The 24,693-nt window shown below is 37.1% G+C and overlaps 1 protein-coding gene across 2 annotated transcripts in view; it reads right to left on the reverse strand.

Annotated features, from left to right (window-relative positions):
- The window catches only part of WIF1 (Wnt inhibitory factor 1), a 90,124-nt gene extending 80,841 nt beyond the window's left edge, over nucleotides 1–9,283 (reverse strand). Inside the window, exons 1-2 of one of the 2 annotated variants that reach the window (XM_027106926.1) lie at nucleotides 5,494–9,281; nucleotides 4,856–4,995 (exon numbers count right to left, since the gene is read on the reverse strand). In XM_027106926.1, coding sequence (XP_026962727.1) covers nucleotides 4,856–4,995; nucleotides 5,494–5,641 — 288 coding nt within the window. In that variant the 5' untranslated portion in view covers nucleotides 5,642–9,281. Of the gene's footprint in view, nucleotides 1–4,855; nucleotides 4,996–5,493 lie in introns of both variants that reach the window. The other variant, XM_027106927.1, reaches the window with a different exon arrangement.
- Between the last annotated feature and the right edge of the window lie 15,410 nt (nucleotides 9,284–24,693).

Genomic DNA, 24,693 nt, shown 5'->3' on the forward strand with positions numbered 1-24,693 from the left:
AAATGTGCTGAAGACCTAAATAGACATTTCTGCAAAGAAGATATACAGATTGCCAACAAACACATGAAAGGACGCTCAACATCACTAATCATTAGAGAAATGCAAATCAAAACTACAATGAGGGATCACCTCACACCGGTCAGAATGGCCATCATCAAAAAATCTACAAACAATAAATGCTGGATTGGGTGTGGAGAACAGGGAACCCTCTTGCACTGTTGGTGGGAATGTCAATTGATACAGCCACTATGGAGAACAGTATGGAGATTCCTTAAAAACTAAAAATAGAACTACCATACGACCCAGCAATCCCACTACTGGGCATATACCCTGAGAAAACCATAATTCAAAAAGAGTCATGTACCACAATGTTCATTGCAGCTCTGTTTACAATAGCCAGGACATAGAAACAACCTAACTGTCCATCGACAGACGAATGGATAAAGAAGATGTGGCACATATATACAATGAATATTACTCAGCTATAAAAAGAAACGAAACTGAGTTATTTGTAATGAGGTGAGGTGGATGGACCTAAGGTCTGTCATACATAGTGAAGTAAGTCTGAAAGAGAAAAACAAATGTCATATGCTAACACATATATATGGAATCTTAAAAAGAAAATGGTTCTGAGGAAACTGGAGCAGGACAGGAATAAAGACGCAGACATAGAGAATGGACTTGAGGACATGGGGAGGGGGAAGGGAAAGCTGGGATGAAGTGAGAGTCGCATGGACATATATACACTACCAAATGTAAAGTAGATAGCTAGTGGGAAGCAGCCACAAGCACAGGGAGATCAGCTCAGTGCTTTGTGACCACCTAGAGGGGTGGGATACGGAGGGTGGGAGGATGCAAGAGAGGAGATATGGGGATGTATGTATATGTATAGCTGATTCACTTTGTTATAAAGCAGAAACTAACACACCATTGTAAAGCAATTATACTCCAATAAAGCTGTTTAAAAAAATAAAATACTGTAGTGCACACTTAAAAAAAACAATATAGTGTTAGTTTTAGGTGTACAGCAAAGTGGTTCAGATATATAGATTCTTTTTCAGATTCTTTTCCATTATAGGTTACTACAAGATATTGAATATAGTTCCCTGTGCTATACAGTAGGTCCTTGTTGTTTGTCTCAAATTTAGGGGAAAATTAGAATAAGGAATGCCTCATTGAAAAATATCAACTATTGTTAAGTTATGTACAGTAATAAAGAGTATTTTCACTTTAATTACCAAAAATCCTTTAAGCCTCAGCCTCTGTAGTAGAAATTCTTCTCTAATCTAAAGGGCTTGAGATGTGCCATACCTAGAGAAGCCCGCACGCCACAACAAAGAAGAATCCACACGCCACATCGAAGACCCAGTGCAGCCAAAAAAAAAGCCTTGAGAAGGAGCATGTCAGAAAATGAATATTTTAAATTGCAGATAAAGTAGAGACAGGGTTTTCCATGGAAAATGAGGATTACAGGGAGAGGAAGAGGCCAAGGAATCGGATTTCAGGCAGGAAAGCTTTGCAAAGCAGATTTTGGGAGATAAAGAGGAGACGGGGTTGTCCATGGAAAATGAGGATTACAGCAAGAGGAAGAGGCCAGGGAATTGGATTTCAGGCAGTAAAGCTTTGCAAAGCAGATTTTTGAAGATTTCATAAGAAACTGGTAGGTAAGAATAAGGTAAACATTAGCAAATTTGGGCTACATAGGTTACAATCAGCCATGAAATCAAATTCTTTTACCATTTTGTGAGTGATATGTAGTGGATAAATGATACTGGATAATAAATGAAATAAACTATTTACAATACAGAACATCGTACAATTTTAAACTCTAAAGTACAACTTTTTACATGTGTTTAATGTAAAATAATTTTTAAAATTACAAACCAATACACATTCACTGTGGAAAAAACCAAAACATAATACATGTAGATATAACTAATGTGAACACCTTGGAGGATTAGACTTTTATCAGACATGTTTTCCTATGTCTCCCCACATACTTTGTAATGGAACCAAACAGAATATACTGTTATGGACGACTGACTTAATTTGTCATGAACATCCTTCCATAGCATTGAGTGGATGTCTAGAATATTCTTATTAATGCTTCTTGCCACTATCACAGACCTCTAGGTTCTGCCGTTTTTCACTTTTATAAATAGCATGACCAGGAACAGGCTTGCACCAAAAACTTTATTCATATCCATGATTATTTCCTTAGGAGGAATCTCTGGAAGTAAAATTTCCTAGTCAAAGGATCTATGTCAAGCCTTTTGCCATCAAAGTCAAATTGCCCTGCAGAAAGGCTAACATACGCATCAGCTACAAATAAGTATGCATAATTCTCCACATACTAAAAACACTTTTAAAAAACTTGACCAATGTGATGTGAGGAAATAATTCTCACTGTACTTTTTATTTGCATTTGTTTGAAGTAGAACATGAAAGTTATTTTAAATGGCTCCAAGAACCCCTTGGGTTACTGGACAATACTTTATTGGAAGTAGATAACACCTACTGCCTCTGCTAGATCTTAATCCTAAAGTTATTTTAACTTTTCCCACATGTTTCCAAAACACTTAAATATTAAGTTTAAAATTTCATTAATCAGCTATGTATTTTGCTTGTGTTGAAATCCCTAAATGTTTGATATTCTTTTGAATGAAATAACTAGATAATGGAATGAACTTTTCATTTTCCATGTAGATATTTTGACGTGGTTTGGCTTTAGCCAAAGATGCCTTTCAAAATACCTAATTGACATTGAAGTCATTTTTCCCATATTCAAAATTTCCATGCATTTCAAAAATTATGGTGCTGGAATCACAGAACTTTATTGGCATTAGTCAAATTTAAATAATATTTTAAAACATCTTGCTGTTTGGCATTGTGTAGATCCTTTCCCCCTTCCCAGTACGCCACACTGCTCCAAAAAAAACATACCAGATTTCACACAGTTACCTGTGGTAACCTATCTGGAGCAGACTGGACATAGAGAGTAAGATAACTGAGGTGCTAATATTGGCCTGCATAATCCACATGGGTAATCAACACCTAAACAAGAGAGGGAAAGATTCTAGAAGCTTCATCTCCATGCCAGTTCTACCATCTTCTCTAATCCCCTACAAGAAATAGTCCTGAGATTGTTTGATATGCAATCCATTTTGTACTCAACAATATGCCAACGTTTGCAAAGGGGAGAGAGCATGGAACTTAAGTCTTTGCTTCAAATTTCATTCTTCAGAAGACAAACTCAGAGGAAAAATAAATAAATTGATCAATCAATCAATCAATCGGAGCTACTGACATTTTCTACTTCAAGTGCAGTTACTGAACCCTTTCAGCTAAGGAGGGGTGCAAGTCAAACTACCTTCTAATGGTTCTTACAAATCCATTTTCTTTAGAAGTAAAGAAAATGTTCTTTTAAAAAATATTGATCCCAGCTGACAAGTGGTCAAACACAATAGATTCAGGTGAAAAAGAAAAGGAGATAATAAAAGGTCATTAACTGATTTATTACTGATTTCATAATATTTCAAAATTAGTTGTCCATAAAGTATCTATGAAGAGGAAACTGTAGGAAAAAAAAAAAAAGAGGAATACTCTCCCTATAGAGCAACAGGAGCCTCAGTGAACTTATCTGCAGAATGGGGTTATTAGAATAGATGACCTTCCTGTTAGGAACTTTGGTGGATCCAGAACATCTATTCCTTTATGACAATGGAAGTGTTGAAGGGTCTAGATTTGATCTGTTTTAGAAAGGAAAAATGAGAGAACAGACGTGAAGGAAAAAAGGCAGCTAAAATGGTCACGCCCATACTACAACAGGTAATCAGAGGGAACACTAGTGGTGTCTCAATTCAAAATAGCTACTTTTTATAAAGTGTTTTCTGGATCACATTCTTTATGAAGATATCCATTTAAACAGTTTTAGAATAAAAAGACCTGAAAATGTGACTTTAATTATAACTACAATGATTTTCCTAAGTAGATACACTTTACCAACTAAGGAGCAAAAGAATTTACTTACCATTTGTCCTCTAGAGTAAATTCTCCAACTGCACAAAAGAAACTAAACTCACATAATGTTTATTCTCCCTTTCCTTCCCAAATTAGGTCATTTATGTAATACTGAACCTCTACAAAAGGTAACATACAAAAGATGCTAATGTGCTAAGAAATAAAAGGAACACTTCATAAAAATATAGTGGTTTTCTTTTTCCATATGAAAGTATTTAAAAAACAGTAGCTTGCAATATGTTACAAACATTCTTATATGACACTTTCTGAGTCTGTGAATTCTTGCCAGAAATATATAGTGTTCACATCATTCCAGTGAATAACACTCAACATACCAATTTTTTTCAAAGGCACAATGTCAAAAATACTTATCGACTTTAAAATTTGTTTTTTCTGTAGTATATACCAACCACCTGTGACATTGTTCTAAACAATGACATTGTTGTAAACAATGTCACAGGTGGTTGGTATATACTACAGAAAAAACTCTTAAATACTATGCTAAATTTCAATGTCAGTGAACACAGAAAAAAAAGTAATGTTGGTATTTGAGGTCATTATATTTCCAGCAGCCTGAAGACATTGAGACTTATCAAAATAGTGATCTTAGGCACTTTGCCTACCCCTTTCTTTTGGGAATCTTTAATTTATGTGACATGTTTAAATAAATGGGAGTTAACTCTTCATTTGCTTTGGGAAATTACATAAAAATCACTCTTAAAATTGTAAAAAATGTAGCCGACTACACACTATATAGTATTATTTCTACCTGCCATCAGGTGCTGTAAATATTAAAGGGTAATTTTCTTCAACCTTTCAGGTTAACATAACTCACCTGCCCTTCAGCTTGCCAGGTGAAATTCATGGAATGGATATTGACAGGAATGGCTGGCATTCTCTGTTGTGCTCTTCTGAAATCATGTGTAAAAGGGGCCATTTTCCCCTCTGAAACAATCAAGATATCTTCTTCAAATCCTGGTTTTAAAAAAACAAATAAAACTATCAAACTAGCTGGACTTAAAAGCATCCAAATGAGAACTTGCACGCAAAAAGAACACCAAAGAATTAGTAATGGGTCATTTCTTTTCACAAGGCACCTGCCTTCGTACCAACTGATATTCCTGTGGGTGATAAGAATGATGCCAAAGACGCATGCTTTCGGGGAAAAGGAGTGGACGTGGAGTTAACTGGTGCTAGCAAATGCTGGGTCCACCTAAAAACGCAGGATTGTAGAAACTAGCAACAGCATGATCAGAACACTAGATCAGCTTAGGTTTCTTGAGAGAGAAGTTTATACGCTTTTAGATGGAAAATAGCTAATTAAAAGGGAGAGACCAATCTTCCTTGGAAATTAAGCTTTGAAAACATACTAAATGTATGCATCTCTCCTCCTTTAATGGAAAAGCTGGACAGAGAGTGAAGACCCAGGCAGGGGAAGAGGCAGAAGCTCCCGTGTTAGGCGCGAAACCTTACCTATGAGCACTCTCGCCTGGTGAGCATCGATCCACAGGTACAGGCTTTCCTCCGGCGGCTGCCCGACCTCCGCCCGCAGCACCAGCAGGCACGGGAGGATGCTCCAGAATCGGAGCGCGGCGGCAGGGAAGGCGCCTCTCCGGGCCATACTACTCCGAACCTCCTGGCTGGTGGCTCTCGCAGCTGAAACTCCTGCCGCACCTACCCAACCTGCAGCCGTTAAGCTGTCTCTCAACCGGAGCCGTTCCCGCGTAGTCAGCTGGGCGTGTAGCCTCTCGGCTCTGATGCGAGTGAGCCCGGGTGAGCGCGAGGAGGAAGAGAAGGGAGTGGAAGAACCGGCGAGAGCGGGGCAAGACCGGGGGCGGGGGCGGGGGCGCAGGAGGAACAGGGGAGAGCAGAGACGCAAGACTGGCAAAGCAGGAGATGCCAGCCCGCCGAGCGAGGCCAACAGTCAGAGGGTTAAATACAGCGGGAGAGGAAGAGCGGGAAGGGCCGGCGCAAGTGCGGTGCGAAAGAGGAGGCACTCGGCCCAGTCGGCCGCCACTGGGCGGCGCTGGGGAGACGCACGGGGGTGGGGCGGCACGGGACCCCGGAGGCCGCGTCCACGCCGCTGTGCGCCGCGTGGGAGCACGCACGAAAGGCGCACGTGGTGGAGGGAGATGCGGAGAAGGGCGCTCAAAGGCGCCTCAGGGAAGTCCCTCGCTTCTGCCTCTGGCCAGACGAGGCATGAATGGAGGGAAGTGGGGTGAACTGACTTCACAGGGCTTAACTGAGCGCAGGTGATGATGATGATAACTCCCAGTTGTACTCCGGGGCTAAATGAAGGCGCATATTCCTCCACTTCTCCCTTTCCGCTACTGCCATTCCTCCTTCTGCAAACCCTATCCTCATCCATCCGCGCTAAGCTGACACGGCGCATTCCCATCCATTTAAAACCCAAGACTCGACCGTCCAGTGGTTCCCTGATGGCTGGCGCTCAGGTTGGCGGGGGCGTGGGGTTTCATTGCCACTTGCCTGACACCATGGAGGATGCTTTTTAACAGCTGTGGAGGCTCTTCTCCCTGATCACCGGAAGCACTTGCAAGAGTTCCCTGAGCTCTGGATGACAGGCTTACCTGACCTGCTGGGGTAGGGCTCCCAAAAGTTGTGAATATCTTCATAGTTGCCGGTATTTTAAGAAATTTGGAGGCGTGCCGCGCTGGTACTGAAATCGCAGGCGCTTTAGAGCAACACCAAGGATCTGGCCTTGCCTGTGGGAAGAGTAGGTGGCTGGCAGTGGGCTCCAGCCCTGCCACACCGACTCGACCCCAGCAGAGAGGATTTGTTTTGCCCCCTGCCTAATCCCTTGGATAAGCAATGAAAACGGAAGCAAAGGTTTAAAAATTTTTTTTTAACTTAGATTTCAGACTCAGAAAAGAGTTGTTTACTTCTGTATTTTTTGGCATCCGAATGTTGGACAAATGTCCCAAGGATTGAGCATCTGGGGCTGGGCGTGTTGTTTCACCCAGTCCCTTGCAGAAGTGGATACCTCAAGAGGGGAGAGCAAACCGGCAACAACGGAAGAGAAGCGGAACACGTGCATGAATTCAGCTAAGCGTTGGGTCATGAGAAGTTACTAAAAAGAACAGAATATGTGTATTTCCAATTATGAAATATTTTCAACCGTGCAACTGTTGATCTTTGAAAAGAACTAGACGAAATCTACAATGGATTTGAACTTTGTGTTTTAATTGTAAAAGTACTTTAAAGTGCTTACTTAAACCTCACAAGTCTTTTAAATAGGTACTATTATTATTCCCATTTTATTGACGGGGAAACAAGGCTCAAAAAGATCCAGTAAGTTAGTTGACTGTGGTTACCCAGTGGTAACTATGGTTACTTACCGGGTCAGAGGCAGAGTCAGGGTTCAAATTTCCAGGCACTCTGGTTTCAAAGCCTATTCTCTTAACCACTGTACCTCCACTGATAAGTAAATCATAATTAAGTCTGTTTGCATCCAAAGCTTCACAGCCATTCTCCTTTACAATAACATTTACCTCTTTTCAAAGATTTCATGAGTTTTTATTTCAGTGAATATTCATTTATGTAATGTATTCATATACATTCCGAAACCTTCAAAGCACTTTAGCATTGTAATGCCAGTTGTCCCCCAGTTAAAGATAATACTTTTGCAACACAATGGACATTTTCCTTTACTCCAGAAAGTTGTCGTTTTAATTGAAAATATATTTTTCCCTCAGTAGTGTTCAAACCCCTACGGCTCTTGATGCAAGGACGCCCTCTACAGGTTGTTCTAATCAAATACTAACTGAGAAATAGCCTTCATAAAATTTACTTTTTATGTAGAGAAAAAGAGGGACTAAATTCTCCCTAATTCACCTTCCCCTGAGTGAGGTCTTTCTGCAACAGTTGAATTTGGTGTTGGTGATACTGGTAGTATATCGTGCTGTAAGGAATTTTTCTTTCCAGAACAACGGGTCTCTGTTCGCTTCTCCCCAGCAGTGGACACTTAGAAAAATTACATTTTATGATAGAGAAAAGTGTCATTTAAAAATATTGGATTTGGGCTCTTTTGGGTTTTAAAAGGAAGGAAGGAACCAGTCAGCTATTTTCAAGAGTAATATGGTGTCTCTTTGGGGGGAAGGTCCATCTAAGAGTTGAATCAGGCTGGACTCTCCCTTCTATTGTTAAAGAGCAAAGAGGCTTTTTCATTCAGAAAAAAGTTATGTTTTAACATTTCTCTGCTCAAATAGAAATGCAACAATATTTGCACATGATAAAATGTTGGAAATAATATGCTAGGAGGTGTTGCGAGTTAACTTCATTTAGTTGAAAATCCGACCATTTATTTTTCCAGTCCATTATCCTTCCTTTCCTTGTGTAATTAATTCTTGTGAATTACATTTGCAGGCAACTTCATGTATTTGTTCATTAACTCATTCACTCATTCAACAAATATTTATTAAACACCCATTTTGTGCAAGACACTGTCCTAGAAACAACAGGAGAGACAAAGCCAGTGAAAAATATCACGAAACTACATGAGAAACAAAACAGGATCCCAGCCCTTGAAGACCACTGGAGCTATTTAAATGAATAAGATAAGTACCCAAGTAACTGTAATTCAAGGCAGAATACAGTGATTGTTGATAAGACAAAAGGACTGGAAATTCAAAGGAGAAATCTCATATCTGGGATTCTGAAAGTTTTATAGTTCATTCATTCATTCATTAAAAAAAACACTGACTGTGTGTCTGATGTATGCACTGTACAGGTACAGGGGATAGGAAGGCAAGTAAAAAGACAGCCCCTGCTCTTGAACTCTCGGTCTAACAGGGGAGATTGTTAAGAATGAACAATAAAGAAGAATGAATGCCAGGATGGGGATGTGCACAGGGTATTTTGGGACTGGGAGAAAAGTCCCCTAATGCAGACTGGGTTCTGGTAAGACTTCCTAGGGGCCAGGGTACTTGAGTAAGCAGTTCTGAAGGTTAAAGGGGAATTGAACATGTAAGGGAGAGAGACAAGGGATGTCCAGCAATAGTGAGAACAGAGATGAGAGAAGGAATGGTACCATCCAGAACCTGAATGTACTGATCTGCAATGTGATGAGCCTGGAGTGGGGGAGAGAGGGATGGATGAAGACAAAAAGGGAAGTAGGAGTTGGTTATGGAAATTGTGCTGAGAAGAATTCTCAATAATTTATGGAGAGACACTGTCCTCGAGGAGGTGGAGCATAACTCCCCACTCTTTTTTTTTTTTAACATCTTTATTGGAGTATAATTGCTTTACAACGGTGTGTTAGTTTCTGCTTTACAACAAAATGAATCAGTTATATATATACATATGTTCCCATATCTCTTCCCTCTTGCGTCTCCCTCCCTCCCACCCTCCCTATCCTACCCCTCCAGGCGATCACAAAGCACCGAGCTGATCTCCCTGAGCTGATCTCCCTGTGCTATGCGGCTGCTTCCCACTAGCTATCTACCTTACGTTTGGTAGTGTATATATGTCCATGCCTCTCTCTTGCTTTGTCACAGCTTACCCTTCCCCCTCCCCATATCCTCAAGTCCATTCTCTAGTAGGTCTGTGTCTTTATTCCTGTCTTACCCCTAGGTTCTTCATGACATTTTTTTTTCTTAAATTCTATATATATATGTGTTAGCATATGCTATTTGTCTCTCTCTTTCTGACTTATTTCACTCTGTATGACAGACTCTAGGTCTATCCACCTCATTACAAATAGCTCAATTTCGTTTCTTTTTATGGCTGTCCCCACTCTTAAGCGTAGGCTATGCATAGTGACTTCCTTTCATAGAGTTCCATATGGAAAGAGGTAAAAGGAGTAACTTTACAGCAGAGAGACCTAACAGACATGGGTGATCTTGTCCAGGTGATCAAGGTCAACATCAACAGTGATAAGTCATGTTGATAGTATGTACCCTGGATAAGATGTGATGAGAATGGTAACTTCACCTCTGTGGTCTTCTCTTAAAAACCCATAACTTCTGTCTAATCATGAGAAGGGTATCTGAAAAACACAACTGAAGGACATTCTACAAAATACCTAACCAGTAATCCTTAAAACTGTCAAGGTCATCACAAACAAGGAAAGTCTGAGAAATGGTCACAGCCAGGAGGAGCCCAAGGACACACGACAAGTAAATGTAATGAGGTATCCTGGATGGGATTCTGGAACAGAAAAAGGACATCGGATAAAAACTAAGGAAATCTGAATAAACTATTAATAATAATGTATCAATATTGGCTCATTAACTGTGACAAATATACCATATTAATGTAAAATGTTAATTGAAGGAAAACTGGGTGCGGGATTTATGGAACTCTGTGCTATCGTTGCCATTTTTCTGTAAATGTAAAACTGTTCTAAAAAATAAAGTTTATTTAAAAAAATTAAAAAGTAAAGTTTATTTTAAAAATAAATGGTAGACCTAGATACATTCAAAAATACTAAAATACTACGAAAAGATGCTCAACATCACTCATTATTAGAGAAATGCAACAAAACTACAACGAGGTATGACTTCACACTGGTCAGAATGTCTATCATCAAAAAATCTACAAACAATAAATGCTGGAGAGGGCATGGAGAAAAGGGAACCCTCTCACGATGCTAGTGGGAATGTAAATTCGTACAGCCATTACGGAGAACAGTATGGAGGTTCTTTATAAAACTAAATATAGAATTACCATGTGATCCAGCAATCCTCCTGGCCATATATCTGGAAAAAAACATATTTCAGAAAGATACATGTGGGCTTCCCTGGTGGCGCAGTGGTTGAGAGTCCGCCTGCCAATGCAGGGGACACGGGTTCGTGCCCTGGTCTGGGAAGATCCCACATGCCGCGGAGCGGCTAGGCCCGTGAGCCATGGCCGCTGAGCCTGTGCGTCCGGAGCCTGTGCTCCGCAACAGGAGAGGCCACAACAGTGAGAGGCCCGCGTACCGCAAATGAACTTATTTACAAAACAGAAATAGAGTCAAAGATGTAGAAATAAACTTATGGTTCCCGGGGGGCAAAGGGGGATAAATTGGGAGATTGGGATTGACATATATACACTACTATACAGAAAATAGATAACTAATAAGGATCCCCTGTATAGCACAGGGAACTCTACTCAATACTCTGTAATGACCTATATGGGAAAAGAATCTAAAAAAAAAAGTGGATATATATACATGTATAACTGATTCACTTTGCTGTACACCTGAAACTAACACAACATTGGAAAATAAATATCAACTATATTCCAATAACAAAAATACTAAAGTGCTGACATTTGAAAATCAAAGGACTTTTCATAAAAATTTGGATTTTTCAGGTTCTTGAGGCTTTTTTTTGGCTTCTTGTGGCTTACTCAAGTAAAACTGAGACATCTGGCAATATTCCCTCCCAAGAGGATGTGTGTGAGTAGTGCTGTAAGTACAGTTACAATACTCCTCTTTCCAGCCTGCTCCAATCATTTACTTGACTTGCTGGGCTTCTGGAGGCCCAGAAGTTTGCTACTCGCTACTCATGGCCTGGAGGAGAGGCCATGGGACAGGGAGTGGGAAGGTGCCTGAGCCATCCCTTAGCCTGGCAGTGCAGTTGTGTGGGAACAAGGACAAAGCCTGCTGTAGAGGAGGATCTTGTCCCTGCCCAGCCACCCGTTCACCCCAGCAAACTGCCATCCTGCTGACCACTCTGCCTTGTGGTCTCCGCCAGAGCTATTTTGGTGATGACAGGTGTTGGGACGGAGACTAGGTTATATCAGCTGCACCCTGAGCTGCGTTTGGAGAAAGAGGGGAGCAGGCAGCCCTGTAGCACACTGGTATGGAAAGGGAGCCACAAGACACAAGATAGCAAGTAAAGAGAGCAAGTTGCCAAGCATTGTTTTAATGCAGCCCTGTTTTTAAAAACCAAACACAATATCTATCTGCCTATCTATCTATCTAGTTAATATGTATATAAAACCATGCCGAGAAAATGTCTAAAAGGTTACATACCAAAATATTTCCAAGGGTAACCTATGAGGAGTGAGACTGGGATGAGGGAATTATTTTTCACTTTATGCACAAATATTTTCTGATTTTTTTTTAATGGGCAGATGCTCTTGTAATTGAAAACCACTTCGAAGAAGAAAGGTTGTTCCTCTCCTGCTCAGTCAGTTTCTCTCAAAGTAGGCAGCTGTCACCACCCTAGTCCAGCACTTCTTGCTATGCTGCTTGCATACTTTATCACTTAAGAACTGTACATCACAACACATGACAGCTCATTACTGAAGCACAGCACAGCTTGAGGGTTCCTCATCAGCGCATGTAACACTTCTGCTCTTCTTTCCTCACATGATGGCATTGCCAAGCAACCTAGCATACCTTGTCTTCCACAAACCATACCCATTATTTTCTGTTCATCCATGCTGTTTCATCCCTATGACATTTAACAGCACTATTTTTTTATAATTGGGAATAAAAGGAAAACAATTGTACTGCCCAATATTAGAGAAATGGAAAACAAATTAGAATACTTTCATAAGATGAATTATTATTGAACTATTAAAATTAATGTTCTGACCTATGTATTCAACCATGAAACTATCATCACAGTCAAGATAAAATCCATTATCCATCACTCCCAAAAGTTGAACAAATCATATACTTTAGATATGTGCAGTTTATTATATGGCAACTGCATTTAATTAAATCTGTTTAAAAAATTTTTAAGAAATAAAAAATATTGATGTTTCATCAGGACACAAAAAACACTAACCATAAAAGAAAAAATTGGTAAATTAGGTGATATTAAAATGAAGACTTTTTTAAATCAATAGATAGCATTGAGAATGAAAAGACAAGCTATAAAGTAGGGGAAGATACTTGGGCATATGGGACTCTTATCCAGAATATATAAAGAATTTCTATAAATTCATAAGAAAAAGGTCAAACAATCTGGTAGAAAAATGGGCAGAAGGCTTGAATAAGCACTTCACAAAAGAGCATATCTAAATGGCCAATTAACACATGAAAAGCTGAACTTCATTAGCAATAGAACTAAAACTACAGTGAAACCAGTTCACTGCATTCAGAATGCTTAAAATTAAAAAAGAAAGACTCTATGAAGTTGGTGAAGAAGTGAAACCTATACTGCTGATGAAAGTGTAAATTAGTACAATCATTGTGGCAAACTGCTTGGAAATAGCTAGTAAAGCTCAGTGATTGCACTCCTATGGATAAGCCCAAGAAAAAAAAATGTGCACCTATCCATCCAAAGACATGCACTATATATCTTGGCCCCCAAATGGAAACAACTCAAGTATCAACAGTGGAATGAATTAATAAATTATTATTATTGGTATGATGGAATACTACACGGCAATGAGAATATGCAAAGTACAATTACACACAACACAGATGACTCTCACAGACATCAGGATGAGCTAAATAAACCGAAAGGGTACATACTGCATGATTCCATTACTAAAATTCCCCAAACAGGAAAAACTAATATTAGAAGTTAAGATAATGAAGGGACTACCTTTGGAGCGGAGTAATGACTGGAAGGGGATGTAAAAGGTACCTCAGGGTGCTGGTAATGTTTTGTTTCTTTTTTTTTTTGCGGTGTGCGGGTCTCTCACTGCTGTGGCCCCTCCCGTTGCGGAGCACAGGCTCCGGACGCGCAGGCTCAGCGGCCATGGCTCACGGTCCCAGCCGCTCCGCGGCATGGGGGATCCTCCCGGACCGGGGCACGAACCCGTGTCCCCTGCATCGGCAGGCGGACTCTCAACCACTACGCCACATGTTTTGTTTCTTGATCTGGATGTTTGCTACATGGGAATGTTTATTTTGTGAAAATTCGTTACATTGAACGAATTTATGATTTGTTCACTCTTCTATGTGTATATTTCAATAAAACATTTACTAAAAATTATTATATCATATAAAAAACAAAATTATAAAAGATAGAACACATAGGTGAATGTATGTATAAGCTTAGAGTGGGAATGACCTTTCTAAGCAAGACACTTGAAAGCTATAAAAGAAAAGATAAATAAATTTGGCCAGAAAAAATGTTTTAAATAGCTATGTAGCAATTAATATAAAAATAGCTACACCATAAACAGATTACTGGGGAAAATATCTGCAAACATATGACAGACAGACGGATAATTTTCAAATTTCCAAAATGCTTATCCTTACCAATAATGCTTATGCCTACCATATCAGCTAGTAGAAAAATGGACAATATAGATTTCTGTTTCACAGAAATAGAAATACAAAAGGCTAAAAGGTGCTTAACTTCATTCATAATGGAAGAGGTGCAAACCAAAACAATGAGATATTGTTTTATTTTACTGATGTCAAAAATATAAAAATTGACAAATATAAAATTAGATAAATTAAAAATTAGATAAATTTTTAAATAACTGAATATAAAGTATAGTCAAGGAAACAGGCAAACAGAAACTCTCATATATTATTAATGAACGTGTTAATCAACTTATCCGTTTGGGAGAATAATTTCTAATTTTCCAATATCCATCAAAAATTCAAAATGCATATATTCTCTGACTCAATAATTCCACTGTTAGGAATTTATTTCATGACTATACATGGAAAAACACCACCAAAATACATTTACAAAGATACTCTCTTTGTAATGGTAAAAGACAAAGAAACAAAAAACTTGAGACTATCTAAAGATCCATTAATAGGAAAGTAGTCAAACAAATTATGGTACAGTATTCAGTGGAATATCAGGCAGCCATTATCCAGAAAAAAGAAACTCTGTGCTGATTATGAAAGTTCTCCAAGATTCATTATGAAGTTAAGAAGATGCAAAGCAGTGTTTGTAGTATGTGTTCCTTAGTGTACATAAAAAATTAATACACACACAAACACTTAAGCACAGATGTACATGTACATACAAAAACACAGACATCATCATCACGTTCACACATAGTCAGCCACACACACACATAAATTTATCTGCAGGAAAAATACATAGGAAACTTGATGCTAGTTTCCTTTGGTGAAAAGAACTATGGTTTAGGAAGAGTTTGGGGAGAGAGGATTTTTTAATTCTATTTTTCTCTATTATTTGAAATTTTTTAGACATACAGTTGATTTCTACTTTTTGAAATGTTAATAGAAATTACTTAGGTAACATGCTATGAGCCATTTAAATTTTCTTCTCTTTGCTTTTCTGTTTTCAAAAATAAAAGTCTAAGAAATGTTTTTTTAAATGACATTTCCAAATACTTTCTGATAGCTCATAATATAATTTTGAATGAGAAAACCCCAAGAAAAGAATGTTTCTGTGTAATATATTATGTGTAACATAAACACACAAAAATAATATAAAAATGCTCTGAAACGTTACTGAGAAATGAGAAACTTGCCCCGATGGAATAACCAGAACCATCCTGTACTTATATAGTAGGGAGAAGCAGACTAGAGACAGACACTCAGAATATCAGCAGGAAAACCATGGAATATTGAATAAATGATATTGAGGTAACTGGTTTCTGCTGGGAAATAAAAGATCTCTATTTCATACCACATTCCAAAATAAGTGTCAGATAGGTTATACATATATTTATGTATAAATGTAAATATTTATATATATTTAAATATAAAAGAGGAAACAAAATACTAGAAAAAAATATGAGTTAGTATTTACCTGAGAAAAGGAGGAATTGAAGGCAGAAAGCATGGAGAAAAATGTTTAAACTTAACTACAATGTTCACTGCTATTTTACATATAGTAGTAAAAAACTAGAAACCACCTAAATGTCCAATCATCAGTTTTAGTTTAAATACAAATTTTAAAAAAACTATGCACAGTTAGAAGTATTGGAAAGTTACATAATCACATTTAACAACATCTATGATATATTGTTGAATGAAAAATAATCACATTAAAAATATTATGTACTGTGGGAACCTACTTAAAACGTGTGTGTGTGTGTGTGTGTGTGTGTGTGTGTGTGTGTGTGAAAATACATGACTGCAGGGATAATACTTCAAAATGTTAACAGTAACACCAGTGTTTATAGCATTATTCACAATAGTCAAATGGTAGAAACATCCCAAATGTCCTTCGATGGATAAACAAAGTGGTATTAACATACAATGGAATATTAACAAATTTCTTAAAAGGAATTAAATTCTGATGCATGTTACAACATAGATGAAACATGAAGACATTATGTTTAGTGAAATAAGACAGACACAAAAGGACAGATATTGTATGATTCCACTAATATGATATTCCTGGAGTAGGCAAATCCATAGAGGCAGAAAGTAGAAGAGTGGATACCAGGAAGGGAGGGAGAATGAGGGATTATTGTTTAATGGGTACAGAGTTTCAGTTTGGGGTGATGAAAAGTTCTGGACGTGGATAGTGATGGTTGCATAACAATGTGAATATTTCAATATTTAATGTAACCTTAAAATATTAATAGTAGCTATCTTGTTTTTATTTTCTCCTCTTATTTTTACTTTCTTTTTGCTTGTTTTAATTTTATTTGCTCGTCATTATTTTCTAACATTTCTATTACAGAAAAGTTACTTATATATCGAAAATTATTGCTAAAATAGTAGCTATGGACTCTTGTGAAAGGAATGAAGGACACTGACAGTCACATTAGTCACTTCTATATAAGAGGCATTGGTTTTATTAATTTACTCCTCACAAAAGTTCTGTCAGGGGGTCACTATGCATATTCATATAAGAGGCTCAATGAGGTTAGGTACTGTGTATAAGGTCACACAGCTAAAACTCCGCAGAGCTAAGGAAACACCTCAGGCAAGTTTAACTCCAAGTCTGTGTCCATGACACATACAGCTTATGACTGTGGCCTTTTAAATTATTAAAGAGTCAGGTCCCAATGAAATTCCTAATTAAAATTCCTCCCAGATAGTCTAGGAAAACATTCCCTGTATGAGAAATTGTGTCAGGAACGAAGGCATTGAGATATGAAGTAGGAGCTGGGAGTTGACTGAGAGATGGACAGAAAGGTTGGACCCATCCAGGAATGTAATTTTCTCAGGCAAGAGACAGAATTGCTGAAAAGGAACTCAGAATACAAATATGTTGTTTCAACAATAACTGGATAGTTCACGTGAAAGCACTTTGTAACCTGCAAAGCCCCACTCGTAGCTGGTATTTTATGAGTTCCAGCAGCAGTGGTCTGAATAGCCAAGACTCAAGGCCTGGGTGCGGAGCTGCTCGCTCACCTCTGTGTCTGAGGCTGTCCTCAGGACAGAGGAGTGGGAGGCTTTTCTTGTTGTGATCACTGATCTCTGAAGTCTCCAGAACACTATGAACCTTCCTCCCTTCCTCCCTTGATTCTTCTCTCCAGTTTATTTGCTAATCTGAGTTCCAGTCCTTGACCCATTCCTACAGCCAGAAAGTCATCACAGACACAGACATCCTAGAACACAGACTCCTAAAGCAATGGAAAATTCCATGGGTAACAGAAATACTATGTGAAGGAGCTACATTCAGAATGAGCCTCAAAAAAGCAGCAGGACAGTTTTGACATAGAGCTTTTTTTTGCGGAGCACAGGCTCCGGACGCGCAGGCTCAGCGGCCACGGCTCATGGGCCTAGCCGCTCCGCGGCATGTGGGATCTTCCCGGACCGGGGTACGAACCCATGTCCCCTGCATTGGCAGGTGGATTCTTAACCACTGCACCACCAGGGAAGTCCCAATATGCATACTCTTTAACAGAAATGTTTACTTCTGAGAATTTATGAAATAATTAGATATTCATAAAATGTATATGAACAAGAATGATCTTGACAAACTTTACTATATTAAAGAATTAGAAATAATTCCCATCAAAACTGAACAAACAAGTACATAGTAGAATGCCACGATGTAAGTTAAAATGGGTTCTAATGGAATTTGTTGACATTAAAAGAAATCCTCATTATTTTAACTGAAAAAAGCATGAATGATCATGGTATAATCAATAGTATAATTACAGAATGGTTTAAAATATGTCTATGCATGTTAACATATTTGTGTACATCTGGACACTACTTACGTTAACAGTGATTAAATGATGACGTTACTACAGATTTTCACTTTATCTTGTTTAGTTGTATTATCTAAATCTTTTACAATAAAGCTGTATTAATAAGAAAAAGTAGTAAATCTAGTTCACTGTGTTTGAAAAATATTTAATGGCTTTTCTTTTCAAGCAAAGAGATTGAATCTAAATGTCATGTACCTCCATGAATGATGACTGTTTTGGAGTCTGCCATAGCATTATGTGAGGTTAGCTATCAACAATCTTGATTAAAATCAGGTTTTACAAAGACCGCTCTCATTTATGCAAGAATACCAAGGGACTACATGCTGTTTGGAGCCTTGTTTATAATATATTTATAGTTCCCACAAAATTTCACCTTTCCTTTGGGCTTTTAGTGCCACTTGGGAGGCAATGTAGAGTTATGGAAAAAATGTGGATTGTGGAAACAAGACAGCCTCCTCACTTCTCCACACCCCACCAATTGAATATTTGAGGACACTTTGTTTGATTAGCTACTTCAACTCAGATTTAGTTTAAGGAATGCTTCTGGCACTTTAACGCGTCTGAAATACAATAGGTACTTCATGAACGTCTGCAAAATATACACTGAAAGACTTAATGCAATATTTGGATCCACATGGCTGTGGTTGGTTCCCTCTTGTAAATTACTAGCTTCTTCCAAGTTACTACAGGCTGTCTGCAAAAATTTACTCTTAACAGTTTATTCTAATGGCACAAATGCCTTGAATATTTATCATTAATTTACATGAAGCCATATAACTTGTGCCCAAGAGGAAATTTTGCTCTGCCCTTTGGTTATGGCAATAAAAACTACCATTAATAGACAATGGGGGGCATAGGTCTAGCTTCATCATCTGTGCAACCCTAGCAGCATCAACTAGCATCTTAGAAAACACTGTGACTCTAAAAACTCTTCTCACATATGAAAAAATTATCTTTATAATTAAAAATCTTTTCCCAAGGCTTTTTATAAAATATACTGTGGAAGTTGCCTTATTAATAACTGATAATCACAATGAGGGTTGAATTCTTCTATCTTGCACTCATTCTTGAGAATACTCAAGTTTCCTGAGGCATTTTTCTCTGGACCATCTGAACATGATACATATTCTTTCCGTTCATGGGAATAATCACAATCAAACAATGCCAGTTTATGTGACTGGCTTCATTTAGGTAAAATACTGAATAGCATTTGGCCTGTAGTAACCTTTAAAAATATGCACTTGTGAATTTTTGAAAGGACACATTCAAAATTTCAAGGGACATCAGCTAATTGTGAAAGTAAGACCTAATGAAGGAAAAATTCCTTAGCAGAGTTAACACAAAATAGGAACTTAATTTGGGGCAGACAAATCTCAATTTTGTCACTTTCAAGTTGATCAGGTCCTCAGAGACTGTTTCAGGATAAACTCAAAACAGAAGCGGGATAAACCAAAATGATAATTTGTTAATCTCTAACAGGCAGAATCTAATTTTGGAAATTAGAATACAAAAGTCAGCATTCCAAGACTTCCCTTTCCTATGAAGGTATGAAGGTATCTGCAGAATTCACTTGGTAATCACAAGATTGGTGAACATTGATCCCAGCTGACAGTATGGGATGGCATGAGAGTTACTTCATCTTGGCCAGTGAGTTTCAACTGCCACCCATTAGGAAGCATTTTAGAAATGCCTTGTGGGGATATTTTTCGTTGTTACAACGACTAGAGGGCACTTTGGGCTCTTACAGGGTGTGGGCAGGGATAGTAGATGTCCTGCTATGCACGAGACAGGACCACACATGAATTGTCCCACAGTCTACACATCTTTTGATGACCCCATTGGAGATTCATGTAGATGAAAACCTGTTTATAATTATATGAACCTAGAAACCTAGCTCCATTTTACATATAAACATACAGTTTTTAATATACACTGAATTTTCCAGAAATGCAACTACTGGCAATAGTAAGATTCTGCGAAGAGTAAGATTGTACTTGGTTTTGCTTGGATCTTTACCAAGAATTATCCACGTTTTGGAAAAATCACATCACACCTCTGCTTTTCTCATTTTCCTGTACTTTTATATATAATAGCTTCTGATCTTCTTACTTCCCTTGAAACCAAACTTTTCATTAAAGTAGATGCAAGCATCCATTTGGATTCTATTTAAGGATCATAAAGGGGGGAAAACAGAAGGCAGCTTTGGGTCAGTCTGTAAAGTCTATATACTATGTGATTCCATTTATGTGACATTCTAGAAAATCAGGGAATACATCAATGGTTACCAAATGCCGTGGGTTTCCAGGATGGTTTAATTATAACAAGGCATCATGAGGGAATTTCTTGGGGGGCAATGTTAGCTGTTCTGAATCTTGACTATGGTAGTGATTACTATATGACTGCATGAATTTGTCAAACATTATAGACATGTATACCAAAAAAATTGAATTTTAACTGTATATAATTTTTTAAATGTTTAAAAACTTGGGGGAAAAACCCACAAACGAAACACAGAAAATAAAGCAACTTAAATGGTAGTGTTGGGTTGAGAACCACTGAACTAGGCCATAGACACTGATGACATTTATGCTCCCACAGTTCACGTCTCTAGTGATTGAACTACTCATTCTCATCACTCTCCTGTGAATAGTGTCAGATATATGGAGAGATATAAGTTATTTTTTAATAGGATTCATGACAATGAATGAACTACAGCTCAATCAAAGCCAGCAAGTTACTGGCAGTTAGGATTAAAACCTAGCCACTAATTCTAGTGAACATTTACTACACCATACTGCCTCACTAGTTTTGTGCTTAAATGGAAGAATGCTGTGAATTCTTAAGCTTTTCCACTCATTGCTATATTACAACTCTAAAATAAAATAAAATAAAGTAAAATAAAAAAAATACCAGGACTCACATTATACTACCTCCTGAGTTTACTAAGAATTTAAAAAAAAATTGCTTTTGTTTCCTAGAAGAAAAGTGTACTAAAATGTCACTTCTACTGAGAGAAAATACAAGTCTCTTGTATTTTTATAAGGTGTTTACAATTGGTCAGCATTTTGGCTGGGGTGTTAAAGACTTTTTGCCATTTAACAGTATTTATTCTGTAGCCTTCTGAAACTGGGAAATTTTAACATGTAGAAATGTTTAGTTCACTTATTGTAGGTGATTAAAATGGTTAAGGAAGGAACATTACCTAATAAATGCCTTAATTTGGGTAATATCCAAAGAACAGATGTCAAAATGATGAATTACTAGCTTTTTAAATTTTCTTGCCTAACAACTATTTAACCAATTAAGCTATATGAATAAGTAACAAGAATATAACATTTAGATAATCATTAATTGATACTTGTGCTAAGAATCTGTAATTCATATCCAGTATGCTGGCTTTCTAAAAGAAGAACTAAATAAATGTCACTTTAATAAATTTGCTTCACAATAACTGACATTGGAATTGTGAATTCAAATGACTTAAAAACAAAAACCAAAATATACCTCTATTGACTATAAGCTGAACCATGGATTTGAAGTCAAGATGAAGGTTCCAATGTTCACACCGTACATTCTAGCATCTGTGGCACACCATCAACCTTCAAGTGGTAATCCTATTTTAGTTACTCATAATTGTGGTTGGAATTGTCCCATCCACCATCAACTTAAAATTGGAGGGGTGGGAGTGGAGGTGGAGGTATACACAAAATAAGGTTGGCCATGAGTAGATAATTATTGGAACTGAAACTTCCTCTGACGCTATGATGGAGTAAATGGTGCCGAACTTGTCCTCCTATTGCAAACAATTAGAAAAGTGGCCAAAATATAAGAAATCTGTTTGAAGACATTGAATGATAGGAAGTGTTAAAGTTTGTAAATCCTAAAAGAAAGGAGACAAGTTATTAAGCTCAATGATCACTCTGGCTGTTTTTCTGAAGGCACTTTCCTGACTATGGAGTAGGGAGAGGGAATCCAAGCAGAGCAAGGTAGTCTCTGAGGAGACAGAGATGGAGGAGGCCGAGGCAGCTGGAATTTGTGAAGCAAAGAACTTAGAAGAAAGATTATGGGGGGAAAAAAGCTCAAGAATTCTTCATAGAAGTCTCCTTGAGTCTGTTTCTGAATACTAAGATGAAAATCCATAGGGGGAAACTTCACAAGGCTGGTTAAGAAACTACTCAAAAGCAATAAGCTGAAAAGTTCCCAGAGCTCATGCAAAGCAGGGAGACATTTGATTTCCAACCAAGCAAACTGTAGAGACTTCGGTGAACATTGAGTTACTTGGTGGAGACCCCAGAAGGATAATTCTTTAACGGTAGGGTTAAACTAGCTCTAGAATAAAAATTACCCTAGATCGACTCTAATGAAGCTTAACAAGATTCAAAAGGATCAACCTAACCTGCAAGTAAGTTAACTTCCTTCAGAACAAGACTCAACACTCTTTAAAGAAAAATGTTTAAATCCAGACATTTGAAGCCTAAAATTCATAATGTTCAGAATCCAATAAAAAATTACTAGGCATGCAGAGAAGCAGGAAAAGGTAATACATAAACCAGAAGACAAATGAATCAATAGAAAAAGATCAAGAAATGATAGAAATGATGGAATTCACAGGTAAGTACTTTCAAGCACTACTTTAAATATGCTCAAGAGTTTAAAGAAAAACATGAATATAATGAGGAGAGAGATGGCAGCTATAATAAAGATAAAAGTGCTGAAAACAAGTGATAAAGAAAAGAATCTTTAAAGCAGGCAGAGAATAAAAGACACATTACTTATAGAGGAATAAGCTTAAGACCTCTTTAGAAACAATTCAAGGTAGAAAAAAATGGATTTTACAATGCTGAAAGAAAAAAAGGCAACCTAGAAAGCTATATTCATTTAAGTGTCCTTCAGTAAATTAAAAATGAAATGAAAATGTTTAAAACAATAGTTGAAAAAAATTTGTCATTAGAAAATTTGCATTACAAGAAATAAGAAAGGAAGATTATACAAGATGGAACTCAGAAAAGCTAAATATGTGGATAAATGTAAAATAATATTTTCTTTTAAAAAATTTTCCTTAAAAGCAGTTAACTCTTTGAAGCAAAAATAGTGAAGTTTATAATATGTAAAAGTAAAACATATGACAGCAATAGTACAAAGATTGGGAGGAAACAGAGGTGTATATGTGAAGTGGTACAATATTATTTGAAGGTAGACTGTGCTTAGTTATAGATGAATGTTGTAAATGCTAGAAAGAACACTAAAAAATAAAACAAAGAGGTATAGTTAACAAAACAATACTGGAGATAGAATAGAATACTAAAAATACTCAATCTAAAAGAGGGGGAAAATAATATAGAACAAATATAACAAGTAGAAAACAAATAGCAAAATTGTAGACTTAAAGCTAACTATATCTTTAATTACATTAACTATAAATGTCTAAATATCCCATTTAAATAGCAGAGATTGTTAGATTGGATTTTAAAAAGGAAGACTCAACAATGCTGCTTACAAAAATAGTATTTTAAATATAAAGATTCAGGTAAGTTAAAAGAAAAGGATCGAAAAAATGTATACCAAGGAAAAACTATTCATAAGAAACAGAGGCATTATTAGTATCAGAGAAAATTGACTTCAAGATAGTAAATATTAGTGATAATTGTTGAAGCTGGGTGATGGATATATGCCAGTTGGTTATACTATTCTATTTACTTTTGAATATGCTTGACAGTTTTCAAATATAACATTAAAAATTGAAAGAAGAGAAATATGTGTTAAAACAAGGTTGGTTTTTTTTTCTGTGTAGACAATATACCCATCCCTTATTTCACTTACCCATTTTGAAACAAAAATAGCTTATGCTGTGGGTTTGCATTACCAGCTTCAGTACTATAGAGACATACTTTTTCCTTTTTCTATTACTTTAATTTCTCCTAAAATGATTATAATACATATTTTTGAAATAAAGTTACTTAGGGATATTAGAGAAGGTTAATAATTCCCCTGGTGGATGTGGATATTAGGTTCTGGAAAGCTGTAGATGGATTTCACTTTTATAGAGTTCCCAGAGTTACTACATATTTGGAACACTGTATTGCATTTCACATTTTAGAGCTATTATCTTCAAACCCTCCAGAACAGAAAAGAATGTTTTCCATTATTAACAGAATATTTTTCTTTTTCTTTTTTTTTTTTTTGCAAAAAAGAGAAGCAATTTGAAAACTGCCAGATTGAAAATGGCGTATAATTTACATGACAATAAAACATTTCACAGAGAACTGCTATAAATGGCATTTAGCCCAGTATAGAAAAGATTTGTCATTTAACTTCCATCTTCTCCATTATTATTTATCATCCTTACAGGAGCTTCAGACAGTTTATCACAGGTATACATAATTTCCAATCTCAGACAAGATTTTGTAGATAAGCATTAAGCTATTTTTCTCATATTCACAAGTCTATGCATATTCTTCCCTAATTCACTGGGTAACATTCAATAAATTTCCAACAGAAACTGAAGGATAATACTTAACAGAATTTTACCCATATATAACACCTTAAACATAAAGCATTTTTTGTTATAATGTTTATATCTTATATTTTTATGAAACCATACTTACACAGGGTAATACACTAACACTTATTTGTGTCAAATACTTTCATGAACGCAAA

This window comes from Aethalodelphis obliquidens, unplaced genomic scaffold (genome assembly GCF_003676395.1).
Source record: "Aethalodelphis obliquidens isolate GAN/ISIS:26980383/991018 unplaced genomic scaffold, ASM367639v1 scaffold8, whole genome shotgun sequence".
Classification (NCBI taxonomy): Eukaryota; Metazoa; Chordata; class Mammalia; order Artiodactyla; family Delphinidae; genus Aethalodelphis; species Aethalodelphis obliquidens.